This window comes from Melopsittacus undulatus, chromosome 4 (assembly GCF_012275295.1).
Source record: "Melopsittacus undulatus isolate bMelUnd1 chromosome 4, bMelUnd1.mat.Z, whole genome shotgun sequence".
Classification (NCBI taxonomy): domain Eukaryota; kingdom Metazoa; phylum Chordata; class Aves; order Psittaciformes; family Psittaculidae; genus Melopsittacus; species Melopsittacus undulatus.
The window spans coordinates 47,301,185-47,315,458 of NC_047530.1; the positions used below are offsets into that span (position 1 = coordinate 47,301,185).

General features: G+C 42.0%; 1 protein-coding gene across 6 annotated transcripts in view; it reads left to right on the forward strand.

The window, feature by feature from the left end:
• Window positions 1-14,274, forward strand: part of RAD51B (RAD51 paralog B) — a 466,503-nt gene that overhangs the window by 256,050 nt on the left and 196,179 nt on the right. For all 6 annotated transcript variants that reach the window (XR_004080584.2, XR_004080583.2, XR_004080585.2 and 3 more), the window contains exon 9: window positions 12,925-13,043. Coding sequence is in view for 1 of the 6 variants with exons in the window: in XM_031049033.2 (XP_030904893.1) it covers window positions 12,925-13,043 (119 nt within the window). In the remaining 5 variants the exon portion in view is untranslated. The remainder of the gene's footprint in view (window positions 1-12,924; window positions 13,044-14,274) is intronic.

Consider the following 14,274-nt stretch of genomic DNA (forward strand, 5'->3'; position numbering starts at 1 on the left):
CTCTATGGAAACAGTGAAGCTTGGTTACACTCAATGCCTTAGGTCTCTCTCTAAATTTTGGGTATGGGTGTGAGGCTGCCCTTCAAAACTGAAATCTCTGTTTGATAGTACGTGCCCATGGTCGGTGAATGAAGCAGCTGTTGATGCACTCCCTTGATTAGGACCGATAGAAAAAGTCAGAGCACACATTAGCAGTGTTTCCCACAGCGAGTACAATTCTCCCTGCCCTCGGATATAATGGCTCACTGCTGTATACTATGCAAACAAATTACACGTACTGTGGGAGCCACAACTTTAAATTTCTCAGCCTTTTTGCATGCAAAAATCCAGCATTAATTATGCTTTTTAACATTTAGAGTTCCTCTTCATTAGCTGGAGGGAGGTCTTTGTGATTAAAGGAAGCAGGTTTCATTGAGCCAGACTAACTCTGCTCTGTCCTCTTTTTCACCTCCCCTAAGGGCAAAGACCAACAGCTTGAGGGTGACCCCTTCAAGAAGTTTCACTGAAAAGGAAGATGAGAAAGACTGGACAGGCTCTTTCTAATGCTCTGCGCTGGAGCCAGGAAAAGGCAGCTGTTTCTAGCCTTTCTGCCTTTTTTTTTTTCCTCTTCCCTCGTTCCCCTCCTTTCCTGATGGCTGAGATCTGGGCTTGCTGCCATATCTGTTTGTCTGTCTGTCTCATGTTGTTTTTCTCAGAGAGCTTCAGAGGCCAGTTGCCCATAGTCAGTTGCTGGGAACAGGGGCTGTTCCTTGTATCGTCTTAACTCTCCATGCCAGAGTGTTCATGCTTGAATAGGAAACAGCAAGATCTGTCAAAATAGCCCTTTTCTTTAGGGCTTTGAGGCTGCATTCTCCATGGCCATCTGTTCCCTTTCACCCTTTTGGACAATGTTGCTATTTGAAACCAACCACTCTTTGCTCTCTCCCTTTCCCCTTGCCCTCCTCCCTGTCCCCCTCCCTCTTCTTCCCCCCCCCCCAAATCTGGGAAAATGGAAAAAAAAGTTGTTTCTGGCCCTGACTGTCCTCTAGAGAATTCAACCATTCTGTAGTCCAAGGATTAAAAGTGGTATTTTGCAATTTTTTATTTTTCACTGACTTTAAAAAATGTAATACATCTCAGGAGGGAAGAGTCACTGCAGTCAAAAGATCATTTTAGATTTATGCATTACTCTTTACAGAGCACTTCGTTGTCCTGTTGCTTCCTGATGCAGACGACAGTGAAAATTTGGCACATCTTGGAATATTTTGCATTTTAGCAGGAACGGAAGGACCCTCCTATAGTTAAGGCTGTATAACTGTTTCCTTTCTAACCCTCTGTCTTCAGTCAGAAAAGCTTATCAGGATGAAATTTTCCAGTCTTGGTTGTTGTCCAAAATTGAATTTATTTGCTTGGTTTCAGATAAAGTGAGTCATTTCTTTTTGGGAATGTGTTGGAGAAAAAAGCATATACCTCCTGCACTCCAGGATAGGCCACTGCACTGTGAAGAGGAGGACTGACTTGCTGAGAGCCTCCTGGAAGGTCTGTCAGTCATGGAGTGAAGCCAGACCCCTGTAATCCTCAGTCATTTTAACATCCTCCATGTTATATATTGCCTCTGTGTTTGTGTGTGTGTGCCTAAGTATATAAACTCGTATTTATTTTCAGCGTTGTTAATGAGTCTGTTCTGAACAGGGAACCACTGTGGTGTCTATATGTACTAAATTGTTTTTCATTCATCTTATAATGAGAGGAAAAACATTTTATATATGTGGGTATATTGGCTGTGCAATTAAAAGAAAATTTGAAAGTGCCCGATTAACATATGATGTGAAGGCACTCCAAGCTGTGATTTTGAAGGTACTCCAAGCACTCAGGTGTATGGGTAGGGCTTGCCAGGCCAGCCCAAAAGACACTTCTTCAGAGAAGAGGTTGCATCCCTCAGCTTGTGTCTTGGGCCCCAGTGCTCTGAGAAACAGATACAGCCAGTGGGACCTATATTGGCAAATGCAAACTGGTGGTTAAATGCCAGTTAAGAAATGTCACAGTCAACCCTGGTGATACTCATTGTGAGAAATAACTGAGTCCTTGTTCTCCATTTGAGAGGCAGAGTTAAAGTGGCACATAGCATTTTTTACATTTAATGTTTCCTAACTTTTATATTCCTAATCATACAACCAAAACATTCTTTCAGTTTAGTTTCTGTGATGGATAGCATTAAGAGTTTGGCCAAATCTGAACTCCAGATGTGAACAGCTGTAATTTGCAGACAGTCATCTCTAGCCCCCATATGTTTGGCTGACCTCTGTTTCCATGTTGCAGGCTGAAAGAGAATTGTTTCATCCTGGAATTCCAGTTTTGATAACTGGCTCATTATCCAAGCTTTATAGCTCTTAAGATTGTTCTTACACCTGGAGAGAACTGTTGTAACTGGTCTATAGGATCAGTGTTAAGAATACTCAAGTCGGAATTTTCAAAGAAATGATGATGTACGCTTTAGCATTGGTTATTTTACATAGTCCCTGTGGTTAACAGGCTCACCCTGGACTCGGAATTATTGCATGGTTCAACACTCTGTATCAAGAAATTGTCACTCGCTAAATTTGAAAATGATCCAGAAAGGGGACCACTACTGAAGTACTCCCGTGCTCAGGAGTGAAAAGGACAATTAATTTAATTCACTAATTCAAATCCACAGAACTAGGCTGTGATCAGAAACAGTTATTTCTTAAGGCTTTTTATGATGAATGTATTGAGAAAGGTCCACCACGTTGTATGCTGAATGTCAGTGTTAATTAGGCAAACTCAGGTGCTGGCAGTGAACTGGTCACAAAGATCACAGAGATCACAAAGATCTCTGTGGCTTCTTAGCAGAATGTATTTACCAAGGAAAACCTTAGTGCTCCTTTAAAACTAGCTTGCATACACTTACTGTCCTTTTCTGTCTGCCATGTGGGCATACCAACAGCCTGCTCCCCAGGAAATGAACGGCCATGTCAGAAACACCCTCGGTGTATTAGCACTAATTGGTTCTTTTATTGAGCACTTTGATGGAGAACTCAGTGTGCAACAGAAACTTGACTCTCTGCTACCCCTGTCACTCTTCCACACCCTGACCCTCAAAGCTAATTTAAAGTTCATTTGCAGACTGGATCGTACTTTGTCTGGAGTACTGCTGCTGTTGCCTGCACTGTGGCAGCTTTCTGGGTACAAGAGCTAAGCTGCCAAAACACTGTTTCTTTACCAGAACATATTTTATGGAAGAAAATGTACAGTATGGGAATACAGTCTTTGTCTCGGACCACAGCGTCCTAACATGAGCATGCTGCTGGGAGCTACGTTCTGAGGCTCACTGCAGTTTCAGAAACTACATCTCCCTCCCCTCCCTCCATATGTATTATTTTTGTTCTGCCTTTCTGGGGTTGAGCTATTTAGGCTTCCAGACCTCAGACTGTTATGTTGGGGTTTTTTTTTGTCCCTGTAAGGGAGGAGTGTGACAGCTGGCTCATTTGGTTCTAGCCTGTAAAGTTCGGAAGTGGCAAATCCAGATGATGGGTAAACACTAGCAGAGACTGATGAAGTTTAGCAGCTGACATTAACCATCCTGGGATAATCAGATGTAACAATGCTATCGCTGTCTAGGTCAAAGGGATGAGGCTTGCAGCATGTAAGGCTTCAGTTGCTCTGACAGTGGGATCCTACATCTCTGTTCTTTATTCAAGCCTTAAGGGACCTACACATGTGTAATTCTAGCATTTTGCCCCCTCCCTCCTACATGCCTTCTGATTAATATCATGATCTGTTTAATCCCTGAGGGAACTTAACAAAAAAATACACAGCAATAACTAGTAGTGTGATTGGTGAGGTGATAATTGAAAGCATTTTCTGGTTCACAGGGCCCTAGCATTGCCAGATGCCATGACTGGGCAAGCTTTGTTTTTCAACCTATGTATCCTATGTGCAGGCAGGCAAAATTCCAGATTTGGGTTATTTGGGGATTTCTTTACACCTTTGGTTTGGGGTTTTATTTCCTTGTCTTGAAGAGACAGGAAGAACTGACAGCATAGGAGAGGTTAGATGGAAGAAACTGCTTTAAGTTTTCATGGTGAACAATGCAGGAAAGAACTCTGAATACTAGGAGAATGATGTAAATTAGTACAGTTATATTTATCCTTGATTACAGAAAGGAATCGAGTTAACCACTGTCTTCTACTTGGTCTTCACCATCCATCCCACCAACACACTACTCATTCAATCATTCACACTAGCAGTGTGTCAATGATACTACCAGAAACTCATTGTTTTGTGGTGTGTTGTCAGGCCACAGAGGCAGAAGATTTGTACCCGTAAAAAATAAATATCTCTTCCCAAGGATCTCATCCCCACAATTCTCTGGCTTGGGCCCTGTTTCAGGTGCTGTAAACCTCCAGCTGTCTTCCCACCTCCACAGATCTCAGGAGACCTGACCATTTTGGTCATGGCTGGTAGATTGTCTGGCAAGAAATCACACCAGCTGGATTTTCTCATTTCTTAATGTCAGTTCCTTTTTTAGGTCAGCAGACAGGAGTTTCAGTACTAGCATATGTGTGCTTCTTTGTCTGTCTGTCTGTCTCTTTCTCAACTCAAAACAGAATCAACATGAGCTCACCAGTGTCAGGGAATGAGATCCTCTAGTGCGAAACACACTGTTAACAGTAGGTATCCTGGTTGAGGGATTAAAAGCAAACCAGCATTTGTCTGATTCTCTGGAGGATGCTTCCTACCTCTTCACCTGAATAGAGGTCCCAGCTGTTTTTTGGGGGCTAGAATAGTGGTTAATATTGCTTCTTCTAATGTTTCATGGAGAACACTGAAAGTCCTTATTTATGTGCAGTTCTCCTGTCCTGTCACATATATGGGTTTATTTTCCCGCATCTCTTAGGGAAGATTCCTTGTAAGTGGGAAATAATCATCAGCAGCTAAGAGAGTTTTAAACTGCAGTTCTCATGAAAAGAAGGTCTTTAGGTCAGGAACTCTCTTTTTGTTCTCTCTTTGAAGAGTGCTTTGCATATTGCAGATGAGAGCTCTAAGAGTTGTCACAATAGAAATAATGAATGGATGGAAAAAAGACAGAAGAAAGGACCTTATTCTTGATCTAATACCAGATTAGCATTGTAAAAATCACCCAGAATCTGTACACAGATACACATGGATATAATGAAAACCAAAAAAAAAACATGAAAACTCACCTGTTTGGGCCATATGAGATATAAAACCTGTGTTGCGCAAAATGAGAAGTGGGCTCATTCCCTTTCGGTCACATTGCCATCAGAACTTTGCAGCTGGAGACTTTTAAGTGGCATTTCAGTCTGTTGATGACAACTGAATCAGAACAGTCTTTTTAGTGTAATCTCTAGTAGACACTTCAGCACTGCAGCAGTAGCATAGCTACTGGTCAAAAGAATTTCCTTTGAAACTTTTTTTAAAAAAACCTAGGGATTAGTAGGGGTTTGCTCTTAATTGCTTTGTTTGCAAAGTATATTTTGATGATTATACTGTTTTTAAAAGTAAATGACGTATCACTGATTATTAAACAATTTCTGCTTCCAGCTAAAATATATTTACTTATTTTAATTAAAAATTGAAGTAAGCTGGAATAATATGGCGTGGGAGGGTGCACAGATTTAGAAATAGGTGGTTTTGGGGAGCAGAGTTGCTAGAGTCCCTCTCTTAATAAAAGAAGGAGAATAAGCCTTTTAGAAGTTAGAATTTTTACATGGCTAGTTTTATGGCCAAGCTTAGTCTCCTACAGCAGCAACTGGTTTTCCTGCCATATGTCCTAAATAATGAAAGACTTTATGAAGGCAGTACTGTCCTCTAGGAAGTAAGTTTTATTCTCTCCTCCTAAGATGAACCAGACTCTGCCGTTTATATGCCTGTGTAGCCCATTCACTGATCTGTACAGGTAGAACAGGGAGCAACATTTGCTTTAGTGTCTGTTCATACAAATCAGCATTTTGTGTTTGATAACTACCTACATTTAGCTATATACATGCTTTGGTCTGTGCTTTGTCTCAAGCAGGTGGTATCAGATGGTGGTCTAAGTAGCTGTCTCCTGCTAGGCCCATGGTTTTAATGTAAAGGACCCATTTTTTTCATCCTCGCTTCTTTTTTTTTGTTTTGTGAAGATAGAGTATATGACAGGAAGAGCTTGGGAAGTATCCTGGCTGACCAGTGCAAAGAGAGAGACAGACACCACTGATGGACAAGAGAATCAGAATCATCTTTTGCTTAAAGAATAAGCTGCAGAGAAGGGCTGAAAATTGTAGAAGTCCATTCGGGGGAGTTTGAAAGGCGCTGTGGTTAGTTACTTCACAGATGAGTTTGTCCTGTGGGTTGTTTTTTACTGTGCGATGGGTTTTTCCACCTTCAGATATTTTTATACTTGTACTTTCTGAGTAGGTGAAGGTGGAAAAATAAATTGAGAGTTGAGGTTTCTTTTCTTTTTCCTCTCCTCACCTCTCCTCTCTGGTGTCATTGTTAGAGACCTGCACCAAAAATATAACCTAAATGCAATGCAGGTGAAAAGCAGTGAACTTTATGAGCTCTGCCAGTGAACTAGAAAGCTGCAAAGCCTGAGCAGGAGGGAAAGTACTTTCATTCTTATTGCATGATGAGCTCAGTATTTCAATTCCACATAAATATTTTTTCTGTACTTTTGGAGTGGGTTTTTTTAATCCTTTTTGATAAATCAGAGGTTGATCAAGATGGCTTGATATGAAGATTTGAAAAATTTGGGGACTGGTAGCTTCTCGGTTTTGTTATTTCACTGTCATATTGTGTATCAGTAAGTTTTTTGCATTTGATAAAAGATTTTTGAACTACCAAATTGATATAGATTGCAAAGGGGCCCAGTGGTGGGGATGAACCTGCTAGGCAACGACTCTTTCATCTGGCAAAACAAAAATCTATATGAGAATGTGGAGAGGATGGAAAGGAGCAGGTAATTTTTTTTTAATTAAGAGTACAATCACATTCTGCCTCCAAGAACTCCTTGCATTTAAAATGTTTTAAGAAGCCTGTTTCATTTGATTCAAGACATTGGTCTAGTTCTCCTGATTTTAATAGGACCCTATGAAAGAGACAGGATTTTCTCCATCCTATTTTCATCCCCTTCAACAATATATGCTACAACTGGGACTTGGTTACATGAGGATTTAGTCTTTAAAACAATACCTCCTTATATGCAGAGGATGAGAAGGTGTTTGAGACCATGTCTGTGCTTGTAATTCTCTGGTTGGACAGAACAGAATAATCACAAAATTAGTATTAGAATCATAGAATAGTTAGGGTTGGAAAGGACCTTAAGATCATCTAGTTCCAACCCCCCTGCCATGAACAGGGACACCTCACACTAAATTCAGCTATTGAACTGAATAATTTCAATCCTACTGTTACCGCCAGTGAAAAATGGAAGGTGGACAAAACCCACCTTCCCCAGTCCTGCCTACATGTGGCATTCACCTCAATGTTACAGAAGGTACTTACTGAAGGTTTTTTTTCTGTTGCATTGATGGAGGAAACAAACAAAATTAATCTGGCCCTTGTGTATAAAATGGGCCAAGTGTTCTTGCCCAGTTCTACTGACAGGTCTTTCCAGAGCAGTGGAGCCCAGTGTGAGGCTCTTCTGCTTGGAAGCAGCACTGCAGGCCTCAGTTGAAGAATCACCCTTTCTTCTTCAGTTTGTTTTTTCCCCTTGTTGTGGAGAGGCATTTACATTGTATTTGACTCAGACCACAAGCAGCTTTATTTTCACTTGTGACAGCTGTTCAGTGAGAGTGAAGCAGCCAGTTCCTCCTTTATGCTTGTGATCCAGAACAGATACAGTCTCTGCTGGTATCTCTGCTGGGGACCTGAAGAGCTCAATTTCACAGGAGACTGTAGAACAGGAACCTCATGCAGTCCTTGGCCTGTCTGCTGATGTGCCCTTTGAAGAGCAGTTTAATGCCAGTTCTTTTTGTGTGAGGAAGGAAGAAATTTGTACAGGAATTGAAGTCACAATTTTATTTTACTTGAGCTAGATCTGAATATATAAAGCAGGGGATTGTTCAGTGGTCTTCTCCCACCCTTCTAGCATGTGTTTTAACTTCCCTATGCTAGGATTTCATCTCTGCTTCTGGACACCCACTCCCTTTCCCGCATACTGTATCCATACACTGAGATCTGTCACCTTTCATCTGTCGGCCCTGTTTTGTTACTCACCCTAGTCTTTGTTCTCCCTGTGTCATACATGTCCTGAGCAGAAATCATAATGCCAGCAGTGACTGCAGTGAGAGCTGTGCTCCAAGAAGGCTGGAGAGATGGGAAGTGCTACCTGTCATCCCCACAGCATGGATAAGTGCCTTCATGTCACATCTGGGAGCTGTTGCTCCATACCACTCTGATGTGGTTCAGGTTGGAGAGTTTGGGGATCTCTGAGCAGAGACCACAGCCACTTATGAGCCTGGTTCTTTTTTGGGCTAAGGTTGGTCTGATTCTCCTATCTCTAAGTTTGAAAATGTCAGGATTTGTAAGAACAACACAGCGTGTGCTGTAAAAGAACACTCTCTCTTTGTCCAGTACTTAAATGACTAAGTAGTAGTTGAAATAACAGGAAAGATAAGTCCAAGGTTTTTTTAAGGCCATGTTTGAGTATAAATCTGTTTTCTTAACATATCATCTTTCCTTCCTCTGAGACATTTACTATCTTTTTTTATTTAGAGCAAGGAGAAGGAATAAAGCATGTGCTGTAACTGCCCTTGAACTTCTTTGCAATGTTGGCACTTCTTCCCCCTTGTTTCATTTCACTTCTTGTTGGTTTGCATTTCTGTCTGCCTAATGCATCAGCTTGCAGGAGGATACTTTATAAAATGGAAACCTTTCCTGTGAGGCATTCCTTTCTACCCTGTAAAAAGTCTTTGCTGTAAATTTGCTCCAGTCTTACTAACCACTTTACACCAGAGTCATAAATTTGAGTAACTTCACAGAAGAGGATTTGCCTGAAAGTGGGTCACACAAACAGCCCTCTTCAGACAGGGGCTGACACAGTGTGGTACGGTGGGCTTTCTCCTCTATAGTAAAATAAATGACAGCAATTAGCTTGTTTGTTCTGCCGCAAGCCTTGCACTTCTAGCACTTCTGTTCACTTTGGAACAGGTTTTAGGCCTGGAAGGAATGCAGAACTAGGAATTGCTATGGAACGATATCTTTGTAATATCAGCAGACTCTAGACAATTAACTGCTTAAATGCCTGGCTCAGGGTTGCAACACCAAGATGTTACTCCTGTTGGGTAATAGCAGAGACACATAATTTGAGGGAATTTTGGATGTGAATTTTGTGGCTCTCTTATGCCAAGATATGTCTGGGCTTCCTGTCTGTATTTAGAGGCCCCTGAACTGTGGCAGGTGAATTGCTTCTCGGTGTGGAGCAGGGGCTTCCAGCTGTGTACAGGGGTGCAGTTACACAGCTGCGGGGGGGCACCTCCACACCCATGAGAAATCACACTTAGCTGCCTCGACCTTTGTGGTTCCTACCCACTTCTAGCAGATGTTGACTACAGGAGGAGCTTGCAGCTTATTCCATGTGACAAAGAGAGGACTGCAAAACTTTAAAGCTGCTTCACTGTCTTTAGTTTTACTTTAGCCTGTTTGTACAGTATGTGTACTTCCATGGTGTTAGCACAAAACCCAAAGTTTTTAAAACTTAAATGTTTTAAACTTGCTTTAAGTCATTTTAAGGGAAAGAAATTCAGAGCTCCCAGCAACCTGCTTTAACACTTGAACTTCCCTCCTCCAGCTGGAAAATTAAATCCAAAACATAGAATCATAGAATAGTTAGGACTGGAAAGGACCTTAGGATCATCTAGTTCCAACCCCCCTGCCATGGACAGGAGCACCTCACACTAAACCGTATCACCCAAGGTTTCATCCAACCTGGCCTTGAACACTACCAGGGAGGGAGCATTCACAACCTCCCTGGGCAACCCATTCCAGCACCTCACCACCCTCACAGTAAGGAATTTCTTCCTTATATCAAAACTAAACCTCCCCTGTTTAAGTTTCAACCCATTACCCCTTGTCCTGTCACTACAGTCCCTAATGAAGAGTCCCTCACCAGCATCCCTATAGGCCACCTTCAGATACTGGAAGGCTGCTATGAGGTCTCCGTGCAGCCTTCTCTTCTCCAGGCTGAACAGCCCCAACTTTCTCAGCCTGTCTTCATATGAGAGGTGCTCCAGTCCCCTGATCATCCTCGTGGCCTTCCTCTGGATTTGTTCCAACAGTTCCATGTCCTTTTTGTATTGAGGACATCAGAACTGCACACAATACTCCAAGTGAGGTCCCATGAGAGTAGACTAGAGGGGCAGGATCACCTTCTTCAACCTGCTGGTCATGCTCCTCTTGATGCAGCCCAGAATATGGTTGGCTTTCTGGGCTGCGAGCACACACTGAAGCCGGTTCATGTTCATTTTCTCATCGACCAACGCCCCCATGTCCTTCTCTGGAGGGCTGCACTGAATCTCTTCTCTGCCCAACCTGTAGTTGTGCCTGGGATTGCTCCGACCCAGGTGTAGGACCTTGCACTTGGCATGGTTAAACTTCATGAGGTTGGCATCAGCCCACCTCACAAGTGTGTCAAGGTCCCTCTGGATGGCATTCCTTCCCTCCAGCATATCAACCGAACCACACAGCTTGGTGTCATCGGCAAACTTGCTGAGGGCACACTCAATCCCACTGTCCATGTCACTGACAAAGATGTTGAACAAGACCGGTCCCAACACCAGTCCCTGAGGGACACCACTCATTACTGGTCTCCAGCTGGACATTGAGCCATTGACCACAACTCTTTGTGTGTGGCTATCCAGCCAGTTCTTTATCCACCGAGTGGTCCACCTATCAAATTGATGACACTCCAACTTAAAGACAAGGATGTTGTGTGGGACAGTGTCAGACACTTTGCACAAGTCCAGGTAGATGATGTCAACTGCCTGTCCATCAGTTCTGTAGCCCCATCATAGAACATAAATGGAGTTATGGTTAGCACATCCACCTTCCCAATAGAGATAGGTTAGGTTAGTTAACTGAATAGCTTTCTTAATACTGAAACTTCCATTTAGGTGCATCTGTGGTGAGTTATTGAGGTGGAAGTTTGATGCTTATCAAGATATTAATACCTTTGTTTAGAAGAAAGAAAAGCAGCCCTCCTAGCCTGTTTTCACACTAAACTAGATGTTCTGGAGAGGAGAGTATTGTCCATGTCACAGTGAGTTCCCATGGTGTGGGTAGTAATTCAGGCAAGTACAGAATCCAGACTTTTTTCAAACTATTAGCTTGAACCAGGTGCTTGACTCATTTCTTCTGTAGGTGTTAAACACTTGAAGGCCTAATCCAAATCCACTTGGTGATAACTGAACCTTGTATTACTTGGTGGGATTGGGGTTTGTTGAAGTATTTAGCTGAATCCTGTAGCATGCTACAGTCATTCCAGTCCCTTTTCTTCAGCCTGCTGCTCTCCTCTGCCTAATGCACACTATGTCCTCATTGCTTGCAAGCTACCAACAGTGATGCAAATTATTATTATTGCATGCCAACACTTTTGGTATTATACTTTACTGACTATTTGTCCAAAATAACAGCTTTAGTAACTGAAGTAATTATGTTTCTGCTCTATATACTTGAGAGGAGAAGAAGTAAAAACCCCACAATCTTGCAAATGTAAAAGCAATGAAGAGTTTTAAACCTGAATCTTTCAGAAGCTCCAGTAGACCATGAGATGACTTTGTCATCTCACTACAGTATTGCTTCCAAACCCAGTATTTATAATTTAGGTTTCAACATTAGCTGTTGCACTACTGATGATTTTGACAGAAACATAAGGTGCTCTGAAGCTTGCATTGCAGAGTAAGTGTTTGGACTAACTTTAGTTGAGCAGGATTTCATGACTATCCTGGGGAAGCAATTTCATTTGTTGCCTGATAGATGACAGGAAGTTTCCCGACTTTAAATCTAACTTTCTGTCACTTGTAGCTTTTTTAAAGTATGGACTGTCTGCTTCAAATGGTCTAATTTTCAACTTGCACATGATCATTTATACCCACATAACTACTGGAATTTTATTTCTGCATTTCTTTCTTTTGTCTGAAGTGTCATTTGAGGTACAAACAAGCCACTCCTCTATCTGTTCATCTTACACAGAATGTGGGGGGGCAAAGATGAAGGTGTCAGGCACCTACCTGCCTGCACATATGTGTGTGTGTATATGTATGAGTCTCTGGTTTTAGTAAGAGAAAGCTCAGGTGCAATGGAAGTTCAGCAAGCTGGGCCATTATTTGAAACACTTCTGTATGTTGTCATTGCTGATTGCAGCAATGTGCATTTTCCTTCAGGGTTATATAAAGTTCATATGATTTCAGAGACACCAGGATGGTATTTACAGCTAAGGGGCTTTCTTCTTTGCAAATCTTAGGAAATTTATCACATGCCTATTGGCATCCTATTTTAGGTTGGGGTATTGTGGCACCACATTCTGCGCCTTTACCTCTCCTTTTTGTTATATCAATATACTCTGTCACTCTACTGGCCTGCACTCTGTGGTGTAGAAAGCTGGTTTGCTGTGGATAGACTTATCTAAAGAGGAAAAGGCAAGTGTCCTCTGTGCACCAGTCTCTCCAAGAAAGTAGGTACTGCTTTGCAGCATATCCTTAATTCTTGGCATTTTGTCTAGGTATCAGAGAGTGAGATAGAGAACTCACATTGCAGTTGTATAAATAAATCAGAAAGGTAGGACATTCATGTGGTAGTGCCGTCTATTAAATACCAGTTGTAATTACCTAGCTTAAGAAATGATCCAAGATGACCAATTAGAGTTTCCATGCTGTATAATTCTCTGTACCACAGGCCTGATGCCATTTCTTTCATATTTGATTCCAGGAGCTTCTGGAAGTGGGAAAAGGAAATCTGGTTGTGTGACAGCAGCCCTTGGCAACACATGGAGTCACAGCGTCAATACCAGGCTCATACTACAATATCATGACTTGCTGACAAGACAGGTGAGAACAAAAAAGAGAGTTTGAATAAAGCTGAATCTTTCAGAAGCTCCAATAGACCATGAGATGACTTTGTCATCTCACTACAGTATTGCTTCCAAACTCACAGCAATGCTCAGTCAGATGGGCTGTGTCCTTCAGCATCTGTGATTATATATGTGTTGAGAACCTGGTGCTCTACAGCCGATAGTTTATTTGGTGTGGGGGCTAGCCAGTGTCCTTTGTTTTTCAGGGATGGCAAATGCTCCAGTATCTCCCTGTGTTAGAATGGGCTTATCTTAGTCACAGGACCTAGTGTTGGCCTAGTGGCACAGACATACAAACTCCTTGAAGTTTTAGTGCATTTAATGTTGTGGAGATGAAGGGTGATCCTTAAAGTAATTCCTGCACAGAGTTTTTGGGGCAGGAGTAGGAGGGTAGTGCTTTCATTGACATGATTTTTTTGCTGTCATCATTTCCACTCTTTGTGCTAAACTTCAGCAGTGACTGTTAGGACAGGGAGCACTCTGTCTTCTGCAGCTACTGCTTGCAAGTTAAGCTTGATGCCTGCCCCAGCAAGCTCAACTTTGAGCAGTAAGTGTGGTACCAATTTTCCAGAAGTATGCCTGCAAAAAGAAGAATACTTACCCTTTTCATTAAGAGACTTCATGTTTTTGAGTGAAATGGAATAGCATTTTAGACTGTAGTCTTCACCTCTTAATTAAAAAAAACTGTGAAAAAATAGGAAGCAAGGCATTGGGGGTTTGGTTGATGGAATAACTTTTTTCTGTTTTTAAAAACACTATAACCCATGATTTCATCTCTCCCTTGGGATATCTGCGGTTATAATCTCTTTTGGCTTTGTCTATTCTGTTTTTGCATTGATGTAACTCTTTCCAAAGGCTGTGACCCTCAGTCTTAATGTTATTGATTTTCTGCCTGTTGAAGCAGAGACTTGTCAGAAAAATTTCTCCATGAGATTTGTGCCATCCTTCACCTATAGCATTACTGCCCACGTACGTTCAAATTATTGCTCCTGGTTTTACTGTCACAACACGAGGTTTCTCACTTTTAGGTTTCAGTCTTTAGAACCTGAGAGCTCTGAAGACTGAGGAGCCTGAGGAGAGCAAGCCATCCCATTTCATTCTGCTCATTAGAAGTAAAACTATAATCATGGCACTTCTGTTCCTGCAAGTAGGCACTGTGAAGCAGTGGTGGTCCCCTGGACACTGATAGCAGGTTAAGTGTGTCAAAT